The following is a 23,977-nucleotide window of genomic DNA, read 5'->3' on the forward strand; positions in this document are numbered from 1 at the left end:
TGTTCTCTGAGAGTTTTAAACTGTGTTTTGAGGTAAATCACACGTCCTGTTTGAACCATAATACACACAGAGAGTTAAGATTGTATTGATATATTTTCTTTCCAGAAATTTACCTGGTGTATTACTGATGTTCTGCAAGGTCTTAATATACCCCAAAGCAATTGTAATATAATAATTGTAATATTAATGGTTTGTAGGCAGTGTTAGAACTGTAACTTAATATTCCCATTAGGTTGTTGCATTTGCCTCACAGATTTGGATTTCAGGCAGTGCCAGAGCTAAGTAGAAGATGGCATGCAATTTTGAAGTTCTCCTTCATGTGTATTTGCTTCATTATGTTGAATAGAAGAATTGAAAAGTGAAATTGTGGACAGTTTAGGGATGGAAATAAAGTGACTGAAATGTCAGGAGAAAAAACTGAGAGCAGCAATCAAGGGCTCACCTTTAAAAGTTGATTTGAATGGATTCATCTTTAGAACTGTGGGTTTTCTTGTTGTTGTTTTTCAGAAGACTGTGCCAAAGAAGACTTTTGCTCAGATGACATCACATTTGGACTACTAATGCTATCCACCCACTCTACAAGGCACAATGCATTTCTAGGTAATTTAAGTAAGTATGTAGATTTTATTGCTACTAGAACAGTAATGCTTCAAACAGAAGCATCTCTCTTTCAACTTCAGGCAAGGTAGACATTCTACTTCAATTTGAGATTGAAATTAATGTGTGGGGGCAAGAATAAACTTAAGCTTTTAATAAGCTTTCATCTGTGAACACAGAATGAAACAATTGAGCTAACTGTACCTGAGCTGCCTTGGAAACTAGAAGGAAAAAAAAAAAAAAAAAAAGCCATGATGGCACTGTCCCAAGCAATGAAGCATGCTAATGTGGCCCTGTGGTTTTTTCAGGCTGAATTAATATCTCTCTCAGGATGTGTTGCAGTGAATGAGCATGTGTATTGCCATGCTCACAGCTTTTCTGGGTGGGTGTTTTCTTCGTGGATGCTCTTGTCAAAGTAGAGATGGGCTTAATACCCCATTAAGGTAAGAATATATAGGAAGCAGAAGAATGCATCTTGATAGGTTCAAGTAGCAATATCTCTGTTCACATGTCATCTTCTTTGAAAGGGATGCATCTCCCCACTTTCTTGTTGGACACTATCCAGCTGAAGATGGGCCAGGAGGTTCAGATCTTCATCTTTGCAAGATTTGTTCATATCTTATCTTGCAGTAAAGTTACTGATTACTTTGTAAATCTGTGGTCACACAAAGAAGCATAGAACAGACAGGGTAGTTTGTTTAAGGTTAATTTTGAGTGACAAAGGGGTTCTGATTTGATGTATCATGAAGATCACGGCCATGACCCTCTGTAGCCTCCATATGTGTTTATATGCTTTTTCTTTCTAAGTAGATATTATTGTTAAACTTTTTCAGTTGTTACATTGTTTTTTTGACTGGACCAAAACACCCCAAGAAACGGATCTATTTAGGTATATCAGACATTGTGCCAATTTTACTGAAACTAGATTATTTTGTCTTGCTGGCAGAAAGCCTTCCTATATTCCTAATGGCTTATCATGTGTTGGAGATGTTTGGTCATGCATGAAGTTTGGTCGTGAATGAAGTTACAAGTAGCAGTGTTATTAATGATGCTTGACACTTTCTATTGTAAGAGTCTGATTTTAGTTGCTTATAATTTAGCAAGACTTAAATCACTGAGGAGTAATTCTTTGTGTTATATATCTGCTTCAGCTGAAACTTTACCAAAAGTCATCCTGTGTCTGACAATGAGATACAGGGAAGGAATGTACTGTTTTCTGGATTCAAAATGCAGTCAGAATCTTACCACTGGCAAGATAAAGCACCTGCATATGCTAGAGCAAGTACTCAAGGTTTTAGGAGGAAACAAACTGTTATGCTGCAGAATCAGGCTTTTTTATTTTTTTTGTGACATCCCAAATTCTTATGTTAGGTAGCACGATAGATTTCTGAAAATACAATTTGTACGAGTTCAGTGACTTGCCTAAATCCATTTCATCTGTCCAAATCAGATGAGGTAGATATATTCCAATTCCTTTTAGTCATAACCAGACAGAGCTACTGAGCATGTTCTAGCTGGACTGTGAGAGGTAAACAGGCCTCATCTCTTCCAGTTCATTGTAATGTCAGGTACCAACACTGATTAAGGAGACTTCTGCACTCCTTGTGCTTTTCCTTAAACCCAACCCTCTCTACTGGTGATGCTGTTCTTTAAGTGCTGCTTCAGTAGTATATTTCCATAACTGTTGTGTGTTTTTGATTCAGCTTCTCGATATTATTTGTTTTTTCTTCTTTATTGCTGCTCTTGTGTTCGGAACAGATCATAATAAAACAGATTGTTTTGAACAATGCATACCGTATGTGGTTAAAAGTTACAAAAGTCTTCTTTTTGGGCATCCTGAAAACTTACCCATGCTCTTCATCTTTGGTGCTGCTTCTCAAGTAACCTTTTTAGACCGTAAGGACCTGCTTTGTTTTATTAAAAATTTGTGTTTTCCAGGGTGTACTTCAGCTTTATTTATTACTTGTCGCTCTGTGGGCCATTTTCTTTCAACCTATACATGTCCAGTAGTCCTTGTGTTTCTTACTCAGACCTTTTTGTTTTTTTTATTAACTTGTGCTGAAAATCCTCAGTTTAAAACTGTTCTTAAGTTGTAGAACTTTTGTATTTACTTATATTAAAAAATCTTTTTATACATCTTTTTCTTAATGTATTTTATAGAAGCATGAAAAACAAATAACTAGAGAGAAAATACTTCTGACACTGATTTGTAGAAATAGAAGAGAGATTTGAAAGTATTTGAGCTCTTTCTCACTGGCTTATGTGCATGTGTGAGTGCTTGCAGTAGCGGCTGTGTGATTCTCTGGAAACATGCCCACATTGCTACTTGTGCAAAAACACATTTACTCAGGAGAACAGTGAAGTCAAACCACTGTCTTATTCCAACTTGTTCTTATACACCAGCTGTAGAAGTGCAGTGAATAAGGAGTAGCAGCAGCACAGTCAGAGCCCATCCACGAGGAACGGGAAATGTAGTATCGTAGGGCAGTTAGTTATGTTGGTTGTAATTACTGGGGCTATTCTGCCTACTACAGTGAAGAATAATTGCAACTGATTAAATCAAAATTTGTTTAATAGGGTATAGAGAACTAATGATCTGAAAATGATCTCTTGGTTCCTAACTGAGATTTAAGGGAAAAAAGATTGTTTCTGAGCAAACTAAGAGATTATCCTAGGTTGTACATTTGGATCAGAGGAGTTGAGTTAAATCAATAAAATAAAATAGTGGAGTTGCTGACCAAAGCAAAGGTATGCCCTGGGTCAGGTGGAGAGGGGGGAGAGGTGATATGTGGGAGAAAGCACTACTCTGTCTAAATATTCAAATTATGAAACAAATGAAGATGAATTTACAAGACAGTCTGGGGACTTCTAGTTCCACTTTCTTTTGCTGAAACTAGAATTTGTGGTGTGAAGGATGATCTTAATGTTTCTAACCCTCCCTTTTGCTTATTATAGGACTGCACTGAACTTCCTTTTCAAATATTTTGGGTTTTTTTGGGCATCTGATATTCATGAGTTACAAGAAGACAAAATCTGTGTTCAGTATAGGAGTAAATGGAACGATTTATTGCTTCTTAGATTTTTATGGATTAAAAATGTATTATTGAATTAATATTCAAATTCTGTAATTGCTTAATAGGTTTTAAAGAAATCAGTGGAATAAGTTGTATTTAATGTTGATGAAAATTGCTGCAAACTGATTTTTTGTTATTAAAACCAGCATTACTTACAAACTCTGGATTTTGCTTTAAAGCCCAGGTCTACACAGAAGAAAGCTTCTGAAATGAAAAGAATTGTCATTATACCTAAAATTTTCAATTTACGTATGTGTGAATGTTTATATGACGTTGTTCAGTGGTTTGTTTTTTGTTTTTCTTAAAAGGCAATTTTTCTTCAGGAATTGCTTTAAAGAGATCTGATTTTATTTTCCTATAAATTTTAGAAAATGCAGAGTGAAGCCCATTCTTTCATTTGCAAAAATATTCTGGAAAATTACTTGGATGTTGTATATTGAATGTCAGCAAAACTAGGTGAGTCTCTGAATATTTTGATTGTTCTAAGCAACTAACGAGTTAATTGTGTGACAAAATCCTGTTTATAACTTACAACGCTAAGAGAAACTCTGGCATTTAACCTAAAAATCTAGATTAAATTATTATACAAACAAATGACATAGCTCAGGAGGAAAAAAAAAAAAAAGGCAAAGATTAAGCAATATATTCCTGGCTTTACTCCTAAGGTAAAAAGCTGTGTATATGCAAAATATATTTTTATCTGGTGCTTGTGTAATGAAGTTCTTCCATAACAGAAGCTGCTTGTTTAGTTTCCCTTAGCATTTTTGTGTTCTGTGTTCCTGTGGCTGTTATCAGAGATGATGTTTAGAACCAGGCTAATTTCAATCTTACAGTAGACCAATATTCCTGTGTCATTAATCTGATTTTTCTCAATTCATATGGTTGATTAGCACTGGATTTAGAGATCAATTTGAATGATTGAAGCAAACACATGTTCGTCTTCGGCCCTTTTGAATTTTGAGGTAGCGCAAGGTAAATCACAGTGGTAGTGCTTACATACCTGTCTCAGTCTGCACCATCTGAATTTCCAAATAAAAAACAACACTGACAGCTCTTCCTGAAAGATCAGGGATGCCAGAATTTTCAGTTTTCTTTTGCTGTAGTTAATAGCACATGTAATGTGAGGAAATAAACAAATCAGAAAAAATCTGAAGGAAGTAAGGGGGAAACAAGAAAAGAAGTAAAATATTTAAAGGGGAAAAAAAAAGCATGTAAAGATGGAGTGAAGGAAAATTGATAGGCATATCCAGTTTTATGTCTTCTGCTGAATTCTGGAATAGGAGAAATAAATTCTTTTTGTGGTTGCCAGTAGATTGCCATGTACCATGATCTCTCTCTTCCCCCCCCCCTCTTTTTTTTTTTTTTTTTATTGTGGTGAGGAGTTATGAAGAAAAGCTTACAGAATTTTTCTAGAGTCTTTCAGTACCTTCAAGTATTCTGTTTTGAGAGATGACACCTACTTTGGTTAGTCTGGTTCAGAAAGGTAGGATATAATTCCAGTGTATGCATTACCATTTTGATTTGAATCATTAATACCGTTTTGTGGAAAATATATCTCCCCTTACCACGTAATTGCTCAGGCTGTTTGAACTACATTCCTTTCCCAGAAAACTGCTTTGTAAGTTCTGCTGCAGATAGTGCTCTTCTGTCTCTACAGGGGGTATACAGGTCTGAATCAGTTATTAAATCCCGGAAGACTTTGAATGGCCTGTGTGATGGTCATGTTTGCTTCTGGAAACCAGATGGAATTTAATCCAAAATAAACCCTCTGGAACAGCTAGCATAGGAGCGTCAGCACCAGCTGCTTTGATCTACTGATCCATTTCTACTGTTCCAGACTACTTTCTAATGGAGACATAGCCAAAGTTGTTCTCTTTTGTTATAGGTCAGTAGATGAGGGCAACGAACATCTGTGACACCTGTCTATTCTACAAATTCAGTTATGAGTTTTGGTGCTAATATTCCCAATTTTCTAAGTGCCACTAATGTTCTTTGCGACTTTTGTTAATACAAACTCTCAAGGAAGCAAATACTACAAGTGATAGTGAATCAAATGACTAAATCGTAACTGCCTTTTGAAATATTGATCTTTTAGTCTGTTTTTCTTCCCTGCTTATATTCTTAAATTGTTAAAAATAGGAGTCTTTTGATTTCTTTCATTTCATAATTTTTATATAGAATTCTAAAATTTGTATACTTCCCACCCCGAGTGTTTTGCTTGAGCTGCTCATCTGCATTGAAAAAAAACCCAAGTCCAGTGTTTTACTGAAGACATTAAGTAGGAGCAAGACAGAAAATGAAAGAGATTGTCTTTACAAGTGTTTGCAGTTATTATCATCTTTCTGTGCATTGAGCTGTCATGAATCAAGACAGATTTTTAAATTTTTTATTTCCCCTGGACTGAATTCCTCAATTTGAGGTTGTAGGTGGCAGTTGTTAAGGTTTTGAAAATTTAATATTTAATTGCCAATGTCAAATCATTTTATCTTGAAGTAACAGTTATAAGAGTTTTCCCCATCTGCCCTGTGTATTTTAAGTTCAGAGATTTCCAAGAATTTTGCACGTTTACTGCTAATATAATATCCCACATGTCTAAGCCAATGGTTAGGACTCAGCTCAGTTATATTTCTTGTTTGTTAGATTTTTGCAGAATTTAGGTCTTAGCTTTCAGCATTTTTTCCCAGAAAATTTTCAAGATTCAATTAAGATTCCTAATGAGAGGGATATTTAAGTCAACAACCCCTTAATGTAATAATTAAAAAAAAAAAAAACAAACTTAAGGCTGTAGCAGCACAAATAGCAGTGTTTTGAGAATTTTTGTTGGTTTTTTTTGTTTGTTTGTTTTATTAAAGCCAGTGATTTTTTTCAAACTAAGTTATTTGCAGTGTTATTTAAATTGTTTTTATTTAGTCTATTCCCTCATGTTTATGCTAATTGCAACATATTATAAAGTTAGCATATTTTATTCTCCTAGGCTTAAGCATCTCTCCATTCAATTTGTATAATCCATTCTAAAAGAGCGATTATTACTGCCACGTGTGCATGTAGCACTTTAGCCCAGAGGAGTGGTTGAGTTACCATCCCTGGAGGAATTGAAAAGATGTGTAAGTGAGGTGCTTAGGGACATGGTTTAGGAGGGGTGGACTTGGATCTTAAAGGTCTACTCCAACCTAAATGATTCTATTCTTTCCTAAAAAACCAGTGCATTAAGTAAAAAATAATAATTAGCTGATTTGGGAGGGGACCTCACTGAGGCAGGTACAAGCTTCAATTTAAAATGAAAAAAAAAAATGTTGAGAGTCAAAATGTGAGAGTTGGAAGCCATCAAGTTATGAAGAATCCTCATTATTTTAAGTAGTCTTGCCTTACAGATATTGCACTGTTGTGTTGATTTCATTCTGACTCTATTTGCATGTTTGTTAACATGTTAGGCATAACTAAACTGTTTTGATCCTTACTCTATACTTAAATACAACACAGCTGTTTTCATTAGCTTATTAGCATGTGGCCTAAACATATACTTTATATTAGTTTCAGGATTTTTGTGAATATTGATAGCTTTTGAAATCCCATTCCTCAATACCAGTGTTAGTCTACTAGCAAGATCCTAGGTCATTGAAACGATATTCACAATGTTCTGAGTGGAAGAGAATTGCCATTAAAAATAAAACCTGATTATAGTTTTACTTTTTGATAACTGATATATTAATTGAAAATTGGAATAGCTATAATGCCTTTATAAATACTTTCTTAATGTTACTTTTCAGGACTTAAGGGCTGGATGATCTAAATGAGATTCTGTTAATAAAAGGGGAAAAGAGCCTATAGGGGGGTAGGTTACCACATTTGCTTTGATTTAAAATATTAATTGTAAAATACATCTAGTTCAACTTGTTTTTTAACTAGATCCTACTTCCTAGTTGAGATGTCAGTCTTTTAAGCAGTGCTAATTTTATCATCTGCAGTAACAACCTGGAGGGGAAGGTTCTAAATGTTTGCAAATAAAATATCGTGGTACTAATTTGGGAGGTGTTGAGAACTTGATAGTGCAGAGAAGGCTTTGAGGGGCAAGAAGTGAGCATACTGAGATGTGTTTTGGTAGATAGAAATAGTGTGGTCTGATCATTCTGTGAAAGAAAAGCTTGAGAAGTGGTGAAAGAGAAAAAGAAAAAAGCTGAGGAAAAGAGATTAAAGTCATGTAAATGTAGTGAGTATGGTCCTGAGTAGTTCATATGATTTTGTGTTGAGTATTGTAGATGGTAGAAAGGGCTAACAGTTCTCCCATAAATAAATGTGAAGACTCATTTGAAACTTTTAAAAGTTTATATGGAAGTATCAGGACAGAATCTGAATAAAAAAAAAAATACAAAAAGGAGCTGAATTTTGTGACCTTTATTTTCTTTATAACCTAATCTTGAAAATTCTTATCTCAAATATGGTAGCAAGAAAGATTAAAAAAGCTTGGCTTAGAAATTCCTCAGTTATATTAGGTTTTATGTCTTTCAGTCAATGTCATGATCTTAACATATTTTTGAAAGATCTGAGGGAATGGGAAACAACTGACAGAATTTTTGCTATGATTGTTGAATTAGTCTGCAAGGTCCTAAAAACCTTCATAAAAAAATTCCCAATGCTTGATGAGTAATATTGTCGTCATAATTAATCAACTTAATTTAAAATTAAATTGAATGCACTCAGTGTTTTGAACAGCATACTGATCAGTGGGAACAAGGAATTTCTTGGTGTTTCACTGCTGCTCTGGTGACCCTCAGAAGGTGAAATCAGTAGGTTTTCTGGACTTGCTTAGTCAACACAAGCTCTGAAAGTTTCTGCTCATTTCAGTAGCAAGCCACAAAGGAGGAGTGCATGTTGCTGCTGCTGAGGTGTATGAAGAAAGAATATGAGCAAATTTGATATCTACATAAATTGATAATATTTTAGAAACACAGAATGCTAAAAATTGGTTAAATGTTACAGTGCTACTTCAAGCTATACTTCTCCTTTGAACAGTGTTTACTGAGCGTTCAGAAATTCAGTTGTGTTCAGTGCTCTAATATTGGAATATTTAAGTAAAGAAGTTCTGTCTTTTTTTAATTTCCATATATCTAAGAACATATGCATGCAGAATGATTACAGTAAAGTTACATTAAATTTAGGGTTGATTTTATATGTTTTTTTCTATTGCTGCATTGCTGTTTCTGCTTAGTTCATGCAGTACTATCCCTTTTGTTAAAATAATGTACCATCTCTCTTGTCTGAGCAAGTCTGGTTATTGGCTAAATGTTGGCTGGTGTTCCATTTCCCTTTGATTCTTGCTTATAGCAGGGTGGCAAAAGGGTACCTAAGAACCATCCCCAAAGTGGTTACAAACAGTTTTGCAAAGGGTTTCTAGGACAAGAAAAGTAGTTTTTCTGCCTTGGTTTTGTATATTCTTTAGCCAAGACAACAGTCAAGACATTTCTTCTCTGTACCGATTGCAAAACTTTTTTATTTTGTTTTGTTTTTCCCCTTTCCTGTTAAGGCACTTCTTGCCTATGTAATATGAAGGACTTGTCCTGTATCTCAGGTTTTGCAATCACTGTAATTCCAGTTGAGCCTGGATAGTTATATTGAAAGTTCTGATAAAAGAGTAACTCTAGTGTTTTGTTTAATGAAATTAAGGAGTAGTGCAATGCAAGGGTTTGGAATTCTGTAACTATAAAAGTGAGGTTTTATTTAATGTATAAACTTGTTCTTTCTATAACAGGTAGTTGTATTGGAGGAAAAATTGAAGGATCCACTGTCAGACACCAGAATTTTAGAAAAGTAAGTCTTTACTTTTGTTAAATCTTGTTAATCTTGTGAACATAATAGTAAGCATGCTAATACAGAAGTGTGTTTTGGCACATCTTTTGTGAATACAGTGACGTTAGCATCCCCTGGCATTTCCCTTGTTTTGTTTAGTTCTGTTTTTCTACTACATCATTCTTTGTTCTTTTGTTACCACTTTCTGGTCTCCTGGATGAGGTGCCGGACTTCTAGGGGAAAGGAGTGGGGGGAGGCAGGGAGGAGGAGCTGCTTGTTTGGTAATCTTTGACTTGGACTGTTGGAGCTTAAAATGTTCCTACTCCCTCGTTTTATGGAAACATGAATGTGAAGTCTCACTTCATTCTTTCTGAAGAAGCTTTCCAGTGAAGTGCACTGCCTACTCCATTCTTCAGGCAGTCAAACAGTCCACTCTTCACAAAAGCTTTACAGAATAATTTAGCTCTGCATGAGTCACCCGCACTGGGAAATCTAAGCATCAGAAGCATTTTCACAGCTGCACAAACGGGGGATTGTGCAATCAACTTGGAAAAAAAATTATGCCTATCACTAAATATTTTTAAAGTGTTTTATTTACGTTTACATTTCTTCATGAGATGGATAATTAAGTTTCAGATTAAATATTAGCTTTCTGAAACACCTGTCACTTGTTCTTGGGTGTTGCTGTTAGCAGCTGTCCTGACCTTTTTTACTATATGTCTATTTGGTACACTTACACAATTCTAAGAGTTAAAAACAGCTGATGTTAGTATAAATCATTCTCTCACTAAATATTCTTTAGTTTCATATTATTCATTTAGGTGAATACCCTTGTATAACTATTTGAACTGAGGATCATCTTAAAATAGACACAGTTCATGCTGATTAATATGTTACTTGATAGATTGATAACTACATAGCAACACATCAGGTATTTATACTTCTGTGCTTTACTTTTTGCTTGAGTTTCCCATTGATTCTAAGGTTGAGTTCCGGATTTGTTTTCATATCCAGAAGCTGATCCATGAGTCTGGACAAGTGTAAATAAACAAACCTCATTCTCTCCAGAAATTTCATTTGTCGTGGTTTGCCATATGAGATGCAGCAATGCATGGCAGAGTACAGATGTTTAATTTAAATAGGAAGCAGACTTCTTAAGTAGTAGCAGCTACAAAGCTCATTTCTTTGAGCACAAATTTGAATCTCATTTTTCCTAATTTTGTTCTCTGGTTGTAATTTAACACATGGTGTAGGTCAGCATGAAAAGGCATTGTTGCCAAAAGATGTCCAACCTGGTGATTCACTGCTTCCTGTTCTCTTGTGCCAGCACAGCGTTTGAGCAGCCATATGGTGAAACAAATGTAGTTGATGTAGCTGAATGAAACAATATTTGGGTTAGTTTTAGGCTGGACCAGTTTTAAGCTGTGTTGACTACGTGATCACAGAAACTAATGCTAGCAGAAGAGAGGGAATTTAATATCAGTGTGGAAATGAGTGGTCAACGTAATGATCAAAGTTACGAGAACTTTCTGCTTTACCAAGGAGTTTGGTAAAAGTGCTTACAAACATAAATAACTGTTAGGGTGTGAAGTGCCTAGTGTTTGTAGCCATGTAGTTACCTGCATGGTCTATGTATATATTGGTCTTGCTATCTTACATGTGGTAATTCTTCACCTGCAGACCGATTCAGAGGAAGTACTTAGTCTGTTTTTCCCACATCTAGGTGAGTACCCAGTCCTTGAGTTAGGCATGTCTCCGTCTTCTGCTTTAAAAAAATAAAATATAAAAAAAAAATCATTTAATTGTCTGGCATGACATGCTGCTTTCCCTCTGCCCCCTCCACCCCTTTTTAATGTGTGCATAACTGAGAAGTGGTAAGATGTTTCTGGATGTGCTAGATAGTGGTATCTTAGAGGAATAAGTTGTTAATATGAAATACTTATTTGTCCTGTAAAAGGTAAGGTGAATTATAAATCAAGCAAAACTGATTTAAGACTCATAACCTTGAAATTTTTCCTAAATGGACGTGAAAGGCATTGGGTACAGAAATAACTTGCATAACTTCTTACAGACCCTCTTGGCCCTCTGTTGACTTCCTGGTTTTCTGAGGATTCTAGAATGCAGTAGTAAGAACAGAACAAGAAATTTTGACTGAAGATTTTTCCAGATTAGGCAGTGTTCTTTAGGTAAAAATATAAGTGTTCATTTGGCTAGAAAAGCTAATAAAATCTTCATTGGGTAGATTTTTCTGGTCTAGGGTAGAATTTTGGAAATATTAATTTGTGTGAATTTCAAACACTGCTTTTTAGCTACTTTTCCCACCTTGCAACACACACACGCATACTAAAAGTCCGGCATTTGAAGTGCTCACCTAACATGGAGGTTAATGTTTTTCTGCAAGGTTAGTTGTAGTGGATAGCTGAGTGTTATTGCAGTAATAATAAATGTAAAGTCTCATTTTCTAAATTTAAACATGAGTTTATATCAACACCGAGCAGAAATTTTGTATGGAATGGAAGAAGAGTTTACTTAGTGTTATCTTGCTCTGAATGTGTAACAATTATGTCTGATGAATTTGAGAATGAATTTTCTCCAGGACAGGTTTCAAAATTTAGTTTACTTTCTATATCTAGATATCCTTCCCTCTTATTATTAGGGTAGAGGAAAAACAATGTTTAACTCTTTGATCTGTTTCATTTCTTGGTCAATTTTCATGTATATTTTTCAGTGTAGGAATAAAGTATTTAATAAATTTTTCCTGTTTGGTTAGATTTATTCATATTCCTGGATTATTTATGCTCGGAGGAAAATATGACAAAGCATTTTAGAGAAATTGCGTAAAGTAACGTCTGTATCTGCTACAAGACATTTAAAATTGCTAATGCTCTCTTTTTAAATTTGTAATTGGATGAATCATTTCAAAGTGTTTTAACTCCAGGATATTGATATCTTGGTACCCTACTATAAAGTTTTCTGAAATCATAAAGTGAAGAACTGTTTTTTATTTTTTTTTTGATCTGGTAACTTTATTCTGTTGAAAATTGTTGCTTTGTATGTAACATAATTTTTCTGGGATAATTAGTAATAGTCATTGGGAATTTAAACTTCTGAGCACATGGTGTGGTATTTTTTCCCCTTTTGAACTTCTGAAAAAGCCCTGTCAGTTGCCTACTGTCTCAGTTCTGTTTGAGGCCTGAAGAAGGAAGCTGGGATTTTTTTGTTCGTTGTAAAATATACCAAGTTTAGATGCCTTCTGGGAGAGAGAATAGCGGGCTCTCCAGATTCTACGCCATCTACAGCACTTTCTCTGCAGCATGATGAGTGTTAACTCAGTGTCAGTTCTTGATCGGGCTGGCTGCACGTTGTTTCTGCCTAGAATCCCATTAAAGGAAGTGGAGATTTACAGAGATGTGAAGATACTCAGTTTTGAAATGTAACACTAAGAGGTTAGTTTGCCTTGGTCAAAACTCATGTGAAGTACTGTTTATTTGTTAAGCACCATTTAAGGGGCAGTTGGTGCATTTTTCAGCCAGGCTTGATTATGAGCTAAATTGTGTTTTAGATGTGCAAATGCAATGCAGAGGCTTAGGTCTAACCCACGGTTCCCTATTGCAAATCCAGCTGTGACATGTAAAGAGGTTTCTGCTCCCCTTTTGAGAGGAGTACTGTTTCTCAGCTGTGCCAATGTTCAAACGTACACGAAGTCACACTCTTCTTAATAAGAACAAGATAATAAAGATTGTATTTCAAACTGTGTGATATGTGGGTTCTTTTAGACACATCATTTTAAAATCTGCTTCAGTGTGTGGCCGGATCTGAAGAGGTGCACACTTCCAGTGAGAGCCAAGGAAGGGTGGCAAGAAGCTGGGTGGAGCCTTATAAAAATGGGTGCAAGTGGAACTGTAACATGTAGCTACAGTCTTTTTCCTGTACAGACTAGTTGCACAGGATTTACAAGCATTATTTCTGCCACACTTAGGGCTTTGTTATTGAAGGAAGGGGATCTCCAGTAAGGAACTGTGAATGCAAAGGACTGAGAAAATATTTTAAATGAGAATACAGAAGAGCAATTGTTTTGATGGCCAGGTCATTAAATATTGCCTTTCAGATTTATCTTATAAACTTAGTTAGATTTCTACTATCTTTTGATTTTGCTTTATGATTTTTGGAGACAGGGAGTATGTTCACTGATAAACTCTGGAAGTCAGTATTATAATCAATTTATTTCAATATCCTTGCTGCTAATTTGAAGGGGGCACATAAACAGCTCCTTGGATATTTCCAACTGTAGTTAATTTGGATCCTAGAAGGCAAAAATAATAGAGTCAGCCTGGAAAGGGATGGAGGGGGGAGAAAAGCCTTGTGCTTCAGCACCCCAGAGCCAAGGACCAGCTATTAGAAGCCTGGCACCCCGCTGGGCGTTTTCCTGGTCACTCCCAGGGAGCTGGAGGGGCAGGCTGTTCCCAGGGGAAGGCAGCCAGGCTCAGGCAAGGGCCCAGATCACCAGCAAATTCCTGGTGGGGAGGCAGGTCTGAGGCCAGGTTGAGAAGTCAGATCAGTGTCAGAGGCCAAATCAGTGGGGTGATTCGGGCAGGGTGAGCCAGGCATGGACCAGGCTCCCACGTAGCCCAGGTGAAGAGTCTGAGACTTCTTAAAGCTTTCTTGCACATATCTTCACTGCAGTCTGAGCCAAGATCAGAGTGCTGCACTGTAATGGGGTGGGAGCTGTGGGCCCATCTCTGTGGTGAGGAAGGGGAAGGAGATGCAGACTCCAGGGATGAGTGGAAGAGTGGCAGCAGAATAGCTGGTCAAGCAGAGATCAGCCCAAATGATCTGGAACAAGGGAGTGATGGGGAGGGGTATTTTCTTTAACCATGAGCCAGAGAGACGGAAATTGCAAATGGCATTCAGTCCCAAGTTACAGAGCAAAGTTATTTCCTGATGGCAGTCTAATACATGAAGAAGGCAGGAGAGAATTGCTATTTCCTCTAATCCTCATCATCTGTGTTTCTATGAGGATATTATTTACAGTGACTTTCAGCCAGACTTGTCAGAGCAGCTTGCTTAGGTCTATTACTTTTGCAGGGAGTAGACAAGGACACATCTGTGTGACAAACCATTTCTAAGAACTTAACCTCTTTTTGCCTTGGTGGTTGCTATGTTGTCTCCCACTCATGGTGATCTGTAGGCTCTTCCAACTGCTGCTGTTTGTTTGGACTATGTACAAATAGGTCTGCTGGCAAATACTATGCAATCCTTTAAGTGCCATTATAACTCAACTAAATCTGTGCTACCTCCAACCACTACCACAACAGTCCTCCTACCAACCAGTTCATCTCTCCTGGAGACTGCTTGGACTTATCCTCTCTCCCAAAAGTCCCTCAAGGACACACTTGAGACTGGATGACTTGTTCTGATAATGGCAACCCACACCGCCAGTTATCTATCCTACTACCCTTTTGTATTTATATCGCACGCAGATGTGTTGTTGTCTATTCCCTACAAAGGTAATGGACTTCAGCAAGCTCCTCTGACAGATCTGGCTACTTGTGTCCTCTCACAAATTTTTCTATTAAAAGGCCATCTGGGATCAAGTTATGTGGATGTCTGGGCTAGAATCAGCCGCCTTCTACTCTGTTTTCCTGTGAAGCAGGTGAAGATGTACACCTGCTGTTATAGCGTGTTTATCTACAGAAAATGACATTTCTGGGATGTGTCAGCTCTTCTGCACAAGTGCAGACGAAGATTATAGTTGAGTTGTTGACATGTTAGAGGAAAGGTTGCACTATATAACTATTCCCAGGTGCTAGAATCACCTTTTCAGCTGCAAAGTTTGGACAGCATTTCTTGAAATTCTTTTCAGCTCTATCTTCTGATGTTTTTGTTTGTTTTGCCTTTTTTTTAAACTATTATTATTTTGAGGTAGAAAGTGAGACATATGCCAGTTTTAAAAACAGTATTTTTAACAGATAGCCTTTGATTAGCAAGAAAGGATCAATCAGTCATTACCCTAATTTACTTTCTGTTGGTGTGTATCCCACTGCAAGCAAAAGAGCAAGTGTCTCACAGCCTGCTAGCTTGTTCTGTTAGGCCAAACTGTGTCTGATTTGAGGTTATGGTTTACCTGACTAAAGATATCTCGCTCTCTAAAAAAATGTGTGGTTATTAGAGGGGAACTAAACCAGATCAAATTCTTTCCCTTCTCCTCCCCTCTACCCCACCTCCAAAAAAGAAAAAAACTAAAGAGAAAAATGGTGGGGCTGGAGGTAAACCTATGAAGCAAAGAGCAAAATGGAAAACAGGAGTGATTGGGATGCACTATTCTGGGCGTGAGATAACGGATGGATCTTTGCTTGTCTGTTACCGTGTAATGCCCTAACAGAGTAAAATTCCAGAAGTTCATACTCCATGTTGTCAGAAGCAAATATTTCTTTGCTCCTGGAAAGGAGTATCAAGAAGGTTTATAATTATCCTCAGAATCTGTATAATGAATAGGGCTTACGTTGGGAGTCAGGTTCTGGCTCAGCTGTTTGCTCACAGTGTGATTTTTCTTCTCCTTGGCTTGCTTACCCTAGTATGTAACTAGTGTTAGAGCTCTGCTGGGGCATCAGGTGATGTGATTTTTATTCTTTAAACAAGATCTTCTCTAATGCTAATCCTGGGTGATTGTAATAACTAGTTTGTTCTCCTGGAAAAATAGGATTATGGCACAGACATCAGGTGTATTAAAGAAGTTAATCTGTTTCTGTTTGAAGAAACTATAGTATTGGAAAACTATATTGTTTCCTGTATTTTTCCTGTGATCTTTTCTGGGTGAAATTATTTGTCTCAATAATGCATGTCACCTCACATTAATTCTGTCTGAGGGCTATAATCTGTAGATTCATGAAAATATTACTTATCAAATCAAGACATCTATATAAAAATATTTTTTTGCAATATAAGGACAATACTGATTCTTTCTCAAAATACTTGGCAATGTTACCTTTTAGTTGAAGTGCTGGAGACACCGGGGTTTCAGTCACTAATGATGTACAGAATGAAGTACATGCAATGCATTGACTATTGTCCCATCCATTTGCAGTCCAGTCCTGACAGAACATCCATCATGAGCAAGACTGTAGTATAATTTCACAGTTTGTTCAGTCTTTGAATTTGTTTCCAAGATTTAGTATCGCCAACACGCATACCAGTATTGACGATAAAATTGGACTGAAGTTACTGAAATTCTTTTAGTCTAAAACATGGAATGTTTTATCAGACGGTGCGAACTTTCTACTTTTACCTTAGGTTGTATTGTGGCTTTTTACCCTATGACTTATTCAGAACCTTGTTTCTTTGGCCAAGCAATAACTTGGCACCCAGTAACTTACTGCCTCTCCATGAGTGGCAAGTCAGTGTAGTGTAGAAGTTGCCACGTTGTCAGTTTTTGTGATTTTGCTACGGATTGAGCAATGTTGTATATTAATAATTTGTATATCCCTGGCAGCAGCTAAGGATTTTGATTGAGGCCCTCAGCTTTCTTAAAGATAGCAAGTTTCAAAACTTCTTGGTTGGAGAAAAGTTTGAAAACATGCACTGAATGTGTACAAAAGACATAGTATCTAGAGACAAATACACATAACTCATTGTATTTAAAAAAAACCTCATGAATTGTGGAGACAGACCATGACCTTTGAACACTTGTGGCTGACAGTGCCGTTGTGTAGGCGTCTTAGCCTTTCTGCTGGCTTTCACACGCATGCCATTTTTACTGAATTAGAGATTTATGTGGTTTTGGTTACAAAAGCTTTTCCACTATGATTAGCTTTCCATTTGATCTGGTTGAAGCTTGCTTATGTTCGTTTATGACATAAACATATTCCTTTCCTCCTCATCTTAAAATCCCTTTTGAAATATCTTTAAAAACTTTTTTTTTTTTTTAATTCTCTTTTAGACATTATCAGATATGGTTCTGTGCTTAAGTCCTGTGGTGTTTGACTTAAGTATTTAATTGTGATTTTTTTTTTTTTTTTTTTTTTTAATACACCTCTGCATACTGCAGAGACGTGGTCTAAGCTTTTCCTCATTATAACACTGTTAGGAGCTGGGTGAGAGTTGGCAGAGTTGTTAGACTCCAAGCAGTTTAAAAACACAGGTTTCATGTTGCAGTCTCTGTAACCTAGACTTCCATGGGACTCTTTGTCACTATTAATGTTTGCACTTGTCAAACGGAATAAAACAGAATAGGAGAGGAGGCCGTAAGCACCTAAAAAAGTAGGTCAATGGGCCAGCAGGTTATTTGGCCAGACAAGAACGAGTGGCTTCATTGAATCATGCTGTAATTGTTTTTCTCCTGTTGGCAGATTGTTCTGTGCTTTAACTTCCTATGTTAGTACTTGCATCTGTATTTTAACCACTGAAGAGCCTTTGCTAGGTGCAGGGGAAGGAGAAACTTAACTTTTTTAATCAAATAAGAGATAATTCTGGTGTTTTTCATAAAATCCAATAACGAATTTAAGAGTAGCATAAGTTTAGTTTTTAAGATTCCAACTTCCTTTTTAGAATTTAATATGCTTGAAAGTGTTTTTTTTTTTTTTTCAGAAGTGATACAGATACACTGTACAGTGAATACATTTTATTTTAAGAACAGTAAGCAAGGCAGATAGAAACAGGATAAAGATGGGAGAAAAAAACCCCTGATTTCATGTAGCTTTAAAATGTGGAAAGGAGCACGGTTCAAGGGAAGAAGCTGAATAACTAAAATGTAATGGTGTAAAGAGACTGGAGGATTGTGATCACTTATGCTGGTGTTGAGTTTTTTTATGGAAAAAGTGCATTTGTAAGGTAAGTTTGGAATACATTCCTGAAAGTCTTTTTGAAGTGGGTTTTGAAAGAAGGGGTTAATGGCTGTGTCTGAAGGAGTAGCAATAATGCAGCTGGGCAACTTTGCTAGTTGCCAGCAGCAGCCTTCTACACATTCTGGAGTCCTGAGAGTGACAGTTTTGGAGATGGAGAGGAGAAGACATAACTGAGAAACCAGGAGAGGCCCGAGTAAGAGTTTCAGTGGAAAAGGTGTTTGAATAATGGTATAAACACACACTTTGAAGGTATTGAGTAGAAATTAAGTTGTAGATGGTATGGGTGATAACTGAATTCAAAAGTAAAAATGACATCAAGATTAAAGAAAGGCACAAAGTAATAGCTTAAAGCAGAGATGAAATTGTGTCAGAATATCCTGCTTATCAAGGAGAAGAGCTTTAAAGCAAGGTGAATTTGGATAGTGAAATACTTGGAATATTTTTAATAAGTAGAATATTGCATTTGTAAATTACTTTTGTTGAAATGATTACTTCTCTTTTATTACAAACCTCATTGATTTTAAAACTCCCTTTTTTTATTTTTTCACAGTTCAGAATTTAATGCTTTTCTGCAGAGGAGGATACATCTAACTCCACATTGTTCTTCAAAGGAACCAGGTTTCATCCCTAAACCTCACACTTTAACAAGTCCCAAAGTGTAAAAGGTAAAATTGTATTCTTATGATTAATAAGGTTCCTGTGGCTTTCTATTATCAACAACGAAGGGCTGAGTAGCAGTGTTAAGTAGTGTCTTTTGTTCTCCAGAACACAACTGAATTTGAATCTTGGAAACTGACATAGTCCTTGTATTCTGTAGTGTTTGCTTTAAACTTGACTGGTTTCATTGGAATGATCTTTGCAGTCTTACCCATTGACATGTATAAATGCTGAGAATGTTCAGTGTCTTGCAAATTTAGATGCAAAGACAGAAGGGTCAGGCTTTGAAAAGGCAGAAACAAATGCACTACAGGTGCATTTCCTGTAGCCTTGAAGTTCTTTTAACTATTTGTCTGGGCTACCAAATCTAAGTTGCCAGTTCTGACATAGGATCTGTATACTGTAACAAGTGAACGATTTTGTTGAATTCTAGAGATTGAGTGCTTTGTTAAAGTGAAAATACTGACTTTTAAATTCTGATTCTGCATAATGAAGATGTCAGTTATGTCACAGGTGAAAGTTTTCTCTATTTAGCTGTACATGTATTTTTCTTTTGCAGATCAAGGGAACAATATATCATTTGTCCTACAGAATTTTACTCTTGATCCCTACAATGTTAGGTACCAAATTAATTTAAAAATTAACACACAGCTAAAAGTGTAATTAGTGCATACCTGTATTAGCACATACTGTGTAAGCTAAATGAAAACAAGTTTTTAATTGGTGTCTTGATTTTAAACTTAATTCCATGCCAGTGATGGTAGTTTGCTTTTGCTGCTGAGCAACTTGTCTGTTGTTGAATACTTTTGGCAGTTCAAACACTTCTTCATAATTTATTTTCCTTGTGCCATTTCTGGCTGGTTTTCAAATAGTGCAACTTCACTACTTTCTGAAACTTGGCCAACTAATCTGGGGAATTGAACTGTATGGCCAGTGCAATTCTCATTTTGAAGAATTGGAGTGAAGGAATGGTTTGCTTCCAGTGTGTCTTCAGAGCACTAAATTTTGGAGAATAAAGGCAAGATGAAGTTGGGCTGTATTAATTGAAGAAATGGGTAAGAAGACTCATGGGGCATGTGGGAAAATCCACATGCAGACCTTGTGACGCTCCTTGAAAGAGATTGTACTGCAGCTCAGCTCTCCCATTTCATTTCCTGCTGCACTCATGAAACTTTGCGGGGAAAATACTAGTCTTGTGAAGCAAACCTGCATAGTACATGGCTGTTGTGGGCTCTGAGGCAGTTTGGTTGAAACATAAACTTTCTTCCTCAGTTTCCCCATATATTAAAAAACTGGGATAAGATTTTCCTGGAACATTTTGCAGACTGTCTGAATCATGGGGTTGCTGCCATATTTCTTGTGGTATTAACACTGCAAGTTCTACTGGATTTGGCACTCTCAGAAACAAACAAATCCTTCCTTCTCAGAAACTGTGAGTCACTAAAGTGACTAAACCCAGTTCCTTTGAAATAAATGCGATGCCGTTTTACTATTAAGTTTGTAACATAGTAAAAATTACTGAAGATCTCCAAGTTCAGCTCATAAAACTTCTTGCTGCATGGAGTTGTTCCTTAATAACTGACAATGTTACAGTCTTGCTGCTCTATTTGAGCAGTGTGTGACAACTGACTTTTCTATATCAAAGAAAAAGGCTTAATTGTATTGGTTTATGGTTGACTTTCAGCCTTTCTATAACCTATGTAATTTTGTAATTTTTGGATACCTAAAATTTGGTCCTTGTTGAATTAAGTAGCCATATTAATTTTATATTAATTCTCTCACTATTAATATTTCATTCGCATTCTTTATTCAAATTTATATGTACAGCTGGAAAACCAAAACCTTCCTACTGAAACTTTGTAATGAAAAAGTGACTGCTTTAAAAAACGGCCAGGTTAACTAACTTTCTCACAGTATGGATATCACATTCTAACACGTATCTTACTGTTATTGTTTCACATGTCTATTACAACAATGTGTTCAAGTAAAATATAGTAAGAAATAAATTACGGCTGTAACATACTATATCCCAAATGCTCTCTGTTTGCACAATTTCTAAGGAGAATGCATTATTACTGAGGAGTGTGTTTTACATCTGTTCAACATTCAAAATTATGACAGTCTTTTAGGTAAAAGTTAAAATAAAAATGAAAGGCTGTATCTGAATTCAGAGTCAGAAAAAGGTTTGCATTTCTTTAGTCCAGACTTATTTATCACAGGATTTAATAAAACAGTGTTCTCTTGAACTCTGTCATGCAAAATGAGATACCAAATTCCAAGTTACGATGGTGATGGAGACTGCAGTAGAGAAGGCAAGAGAGCAGAGCTGGAGGTTGGAAGAGAGGGGAAGGTTAAGAGCAGCTTATAGAGCAAATGAAAACTTTGGTATGCTCTAATCAAGAACATGTTTGTTCCTCCAGAGTTACGTTTTGATATTTCTCCTTCTCTTATAGGCAAACGTACAAATGTCTACCACAAGACTAAAGTGTGATATGTTATGTTTTTTACCATAAGCACCCATAAAATGAGCTCCATTGCAGACAGGTATGTTAATAGGTACTGAGAGTTTTGGGGGGATTACTGGTCAATGCTTTCTTTAATAACCTTTTTCTTATGGTTAATATATTATCCATTAGAGAATATTCATTTATGCAAGAAATAAGAGGAATGAGGTTTTGGCTGTTTTTAACAAAGTTATTTTGGTATTTGTTAGATGTGTTGTTTTGTAGACATTGGAAGTAGTGATTTTTATTGTTCAAGATGAATCTTAAAATGTTTTACTTGCTTTCAACCATGGAACAGCATCTGTGCATGTTGAGCTGATTTTTAATGTGTTTTTTTTTTTTTTTAATATTTCAATATTTGATTAAAGAAAACAAATACATTTAAATGATTAGTGATGATGCAGATGATAGTAAAGTGACCTGCTAACCTATTTCAAGGGAAAAGTAATAGCTGAGACACGTTTTCTACTTGATTCCTTGAGCTGGACTTTCTTAGCAGCTTAAGTGAACATCTGTCTTTAATATTCTGTGTATTACCACTTTTGAGGCTTCAGGAAATCAAAGTTGTGTCAAATTTACAGAAGGTTAAACCCAATTGGAATAAATAACAATAAAAGCAAAGAGTGAATCTTTTAAAATGTTTGTCTGACTTGTCAATTCTTTTGGTGAAGTTTTGTGGCATTTCACTGAAACTTCGGCCTTTTGAATATACGAATTCCTTTTAAAAACTTTATGTTTATGTAGTAGCGGACAAAACAATTACATCCTAACATCACTGCTTATTGTAATGTACAATTGCTTTATGATTTATCAGTTATAAATCAGAGAGATGATGTAAGCTTCTTAGAAAGACGGTTACTTGCCTTAAGGGAAGGAAACATGAGGATAGACAAATTAAGGGTGGACACACAGAGGTCAGTGTGGGCAACACTACTTAGACTGAAAGCAGATGGAACGAGTTAGAGAAATAAAATGTGAAAGTCCATTATACGGCAGTTTTGGAAAACAGAAGAACAGTTTTGGCTTGACTTTTAAAACAAAAGGAAATGAAAAAAAGGTGTTGGAAGTATACTGAGGCATCTTCAAAGGAAAATGCATTCTCATTTTGAAATTTTAATACCTCTTTATCAGTACATGGACAGTTGTCAAGCTGAGGAAAAGTTACGTGATGCTTTCTGAGGAAGCAAATATAATGAATAATTATTGTTACTGTTTAATGTTGATATTAATTCTGTATTTATAGAATTACATATGTGGATGAAGTATAGCATATTCCTCAGCTCTCTTCCATTAATAATACTTCAGTGTTCAAGAAAAATGTACTTTCTTACTATAAATATTTCCAATAATTAGAATAGAAGTTGTCAAGAAGTAAATTATGTATATCCTCTCTCATGTTTTCAAAAGGGTAAGGTAATGCAAATAATCAAGAAGAGAGAAAAATAATTTAAGTAGTGTTCAATCAAGTGTTTGCATAGGGTTGTAAGTTCTTGCTAGAAATAGTCTGAAAATCCTTTAAGTTATATCAGAAATGTAAGGTTTTTTGCTTTCTCTTCAGTAAATGTCCTATAAGGAGAACTTCTAGCAGACTGGGCTTCAGGTTATTGATGATGGTCCTTGTGAGACATCACAGTTATGTGCTTCAGTTTCTTGAAGTAGTGGAGATGATGAATAATGAGCTTTTCTCCCCTCCCCTTCATTGCGACTGGACTTCACAAGAGAGAAACTTTATATTTCAACATTTATTTCTTTTTGTTTCTTTCAGAAATGATGGAAGCATTTTTGATGGGCTGGTGGAAGAAGATGACAAAGATAAAGCGAAAAGGTGAGTTTTTATGTTATTTAAAGCTAAGATGTGTCCTATACTTGTGCACTGGAACTTACCAGGGTGATTTCTAAATAACAAAAATGTGATTCTTTTATAAATAACTATATTGCTCAACAGCATTTCTTTTACTGTTATTCTTCAGACATGTTGTGTATTTATTTATAACTGTGGTTCAGTGATTTATATTTTTGTGCAAGTGCTTTATTCCAAAGACTTAGCTGTACCCCTTTGTGAGAAGGAGGAAGCCATTCTTCAAAAATGATGTCTGAGAGATGGAGTAGGTGTTTTTGTGACAGTTCTCACAGCAGAAATTCTTGAGGGGCTGTTTGCATCAGGAACCTGCCAGTAGTATGCAGCTTATTATAAGAAAGTTTCATAGTTGTTATGAATCATTTTCTGTTTTGTTTTTCAGAGTGTCTAGAAACAAATCTGAAAAGAAACGTCGAGATCAGTTCAATGTACTTATCAAAGAGCTGGGTTCCATGCTTCCAGGTAATGCTCGGAAGATGGATAAATCCACTGTACTGCAGAAGAGCATTGACTTTTTACGGAAGCACAAAGGTAATTACTTGTAACAATAAAAAAATATTTGCAAATTCTTAATTTTTTAAAAATTATATTCACTTAGTACCTAAAAAGTTAACAATTTTACAACTCCTCGAAAGAAATTGTTCAAAAATATAAAGACCTCAT

At 35.9% G+C, this 23,977-nt stretch overlaps 1 protein-coding gene across 10 annotated transcripts in view; it reads left to right on the forward strand.

Annotated features, from left to right (window-relative positions):
- CLOCK (clock circadian regulator) overlaps window positions 1-23,977 on the forward strand; it is a 65,263-nt gene that overhangs the window by 10,369 nt on the left and 30,917 nt on the right. For 3 of the 10 annotated variants that reach the window (XM_042807779.1, XM_042807787.1, XM_042807784.1), the window contains exons 2-8: window positions 508-609; window positions 4,040-4,127; window positions 9,418-9,476; window positions 18,846-18,960; window positions 21,406-21,496; window positions 23,222-23,281; window positions 23,697-23,845. In XM_042807779.1, coding sequence (XP_042663713.1) covers window positions 21,450-21,496; window positions 23,222-23,281; window positions 23,697-23,845 — 256 coding nt within the window. In that variant the 5' untranslated portion in view covers window positions 508-609; window positions 4,040-4,127; window positions 9,418-9,476; window positions 18,846-18,960; window positions 21,406-21,449. Of the gene's footprint in view, window positions 1-507; window positions 610-4,039; window positions 4,128-7,201; window positions 7,504-9,417; window positions 9,477-11,135; window positions 11,179-18,038; window positions 18,282-18,845; window positions 18,961-21,405; window positions 21,497-23,221; window positions 23,282-23,696; window positions 23,846-23,977 lie in introns of those variants that run through there. The other 7 variants (XM_042807782.1, XM_042807786.1, XM_042807783.1 and 4 more) reach the window with 5 other exon arrangements.

The sequence above is a fragment of the Tyto alba genome, unplaced genomic scaffold (assembly GCF_018691265.1).
Source record: "Tyto alba isolate M040663 unplaced genomic scaffold, T.alba_DEE_v4.0 Super-Scaffold_6, whole genome shotgun sequence".
Lineage (NCBI taxonomy): Eukaryota > Metazoa > Chordata > Aves > Strigiformes > Tytonidae > Tyto > Tyto alba.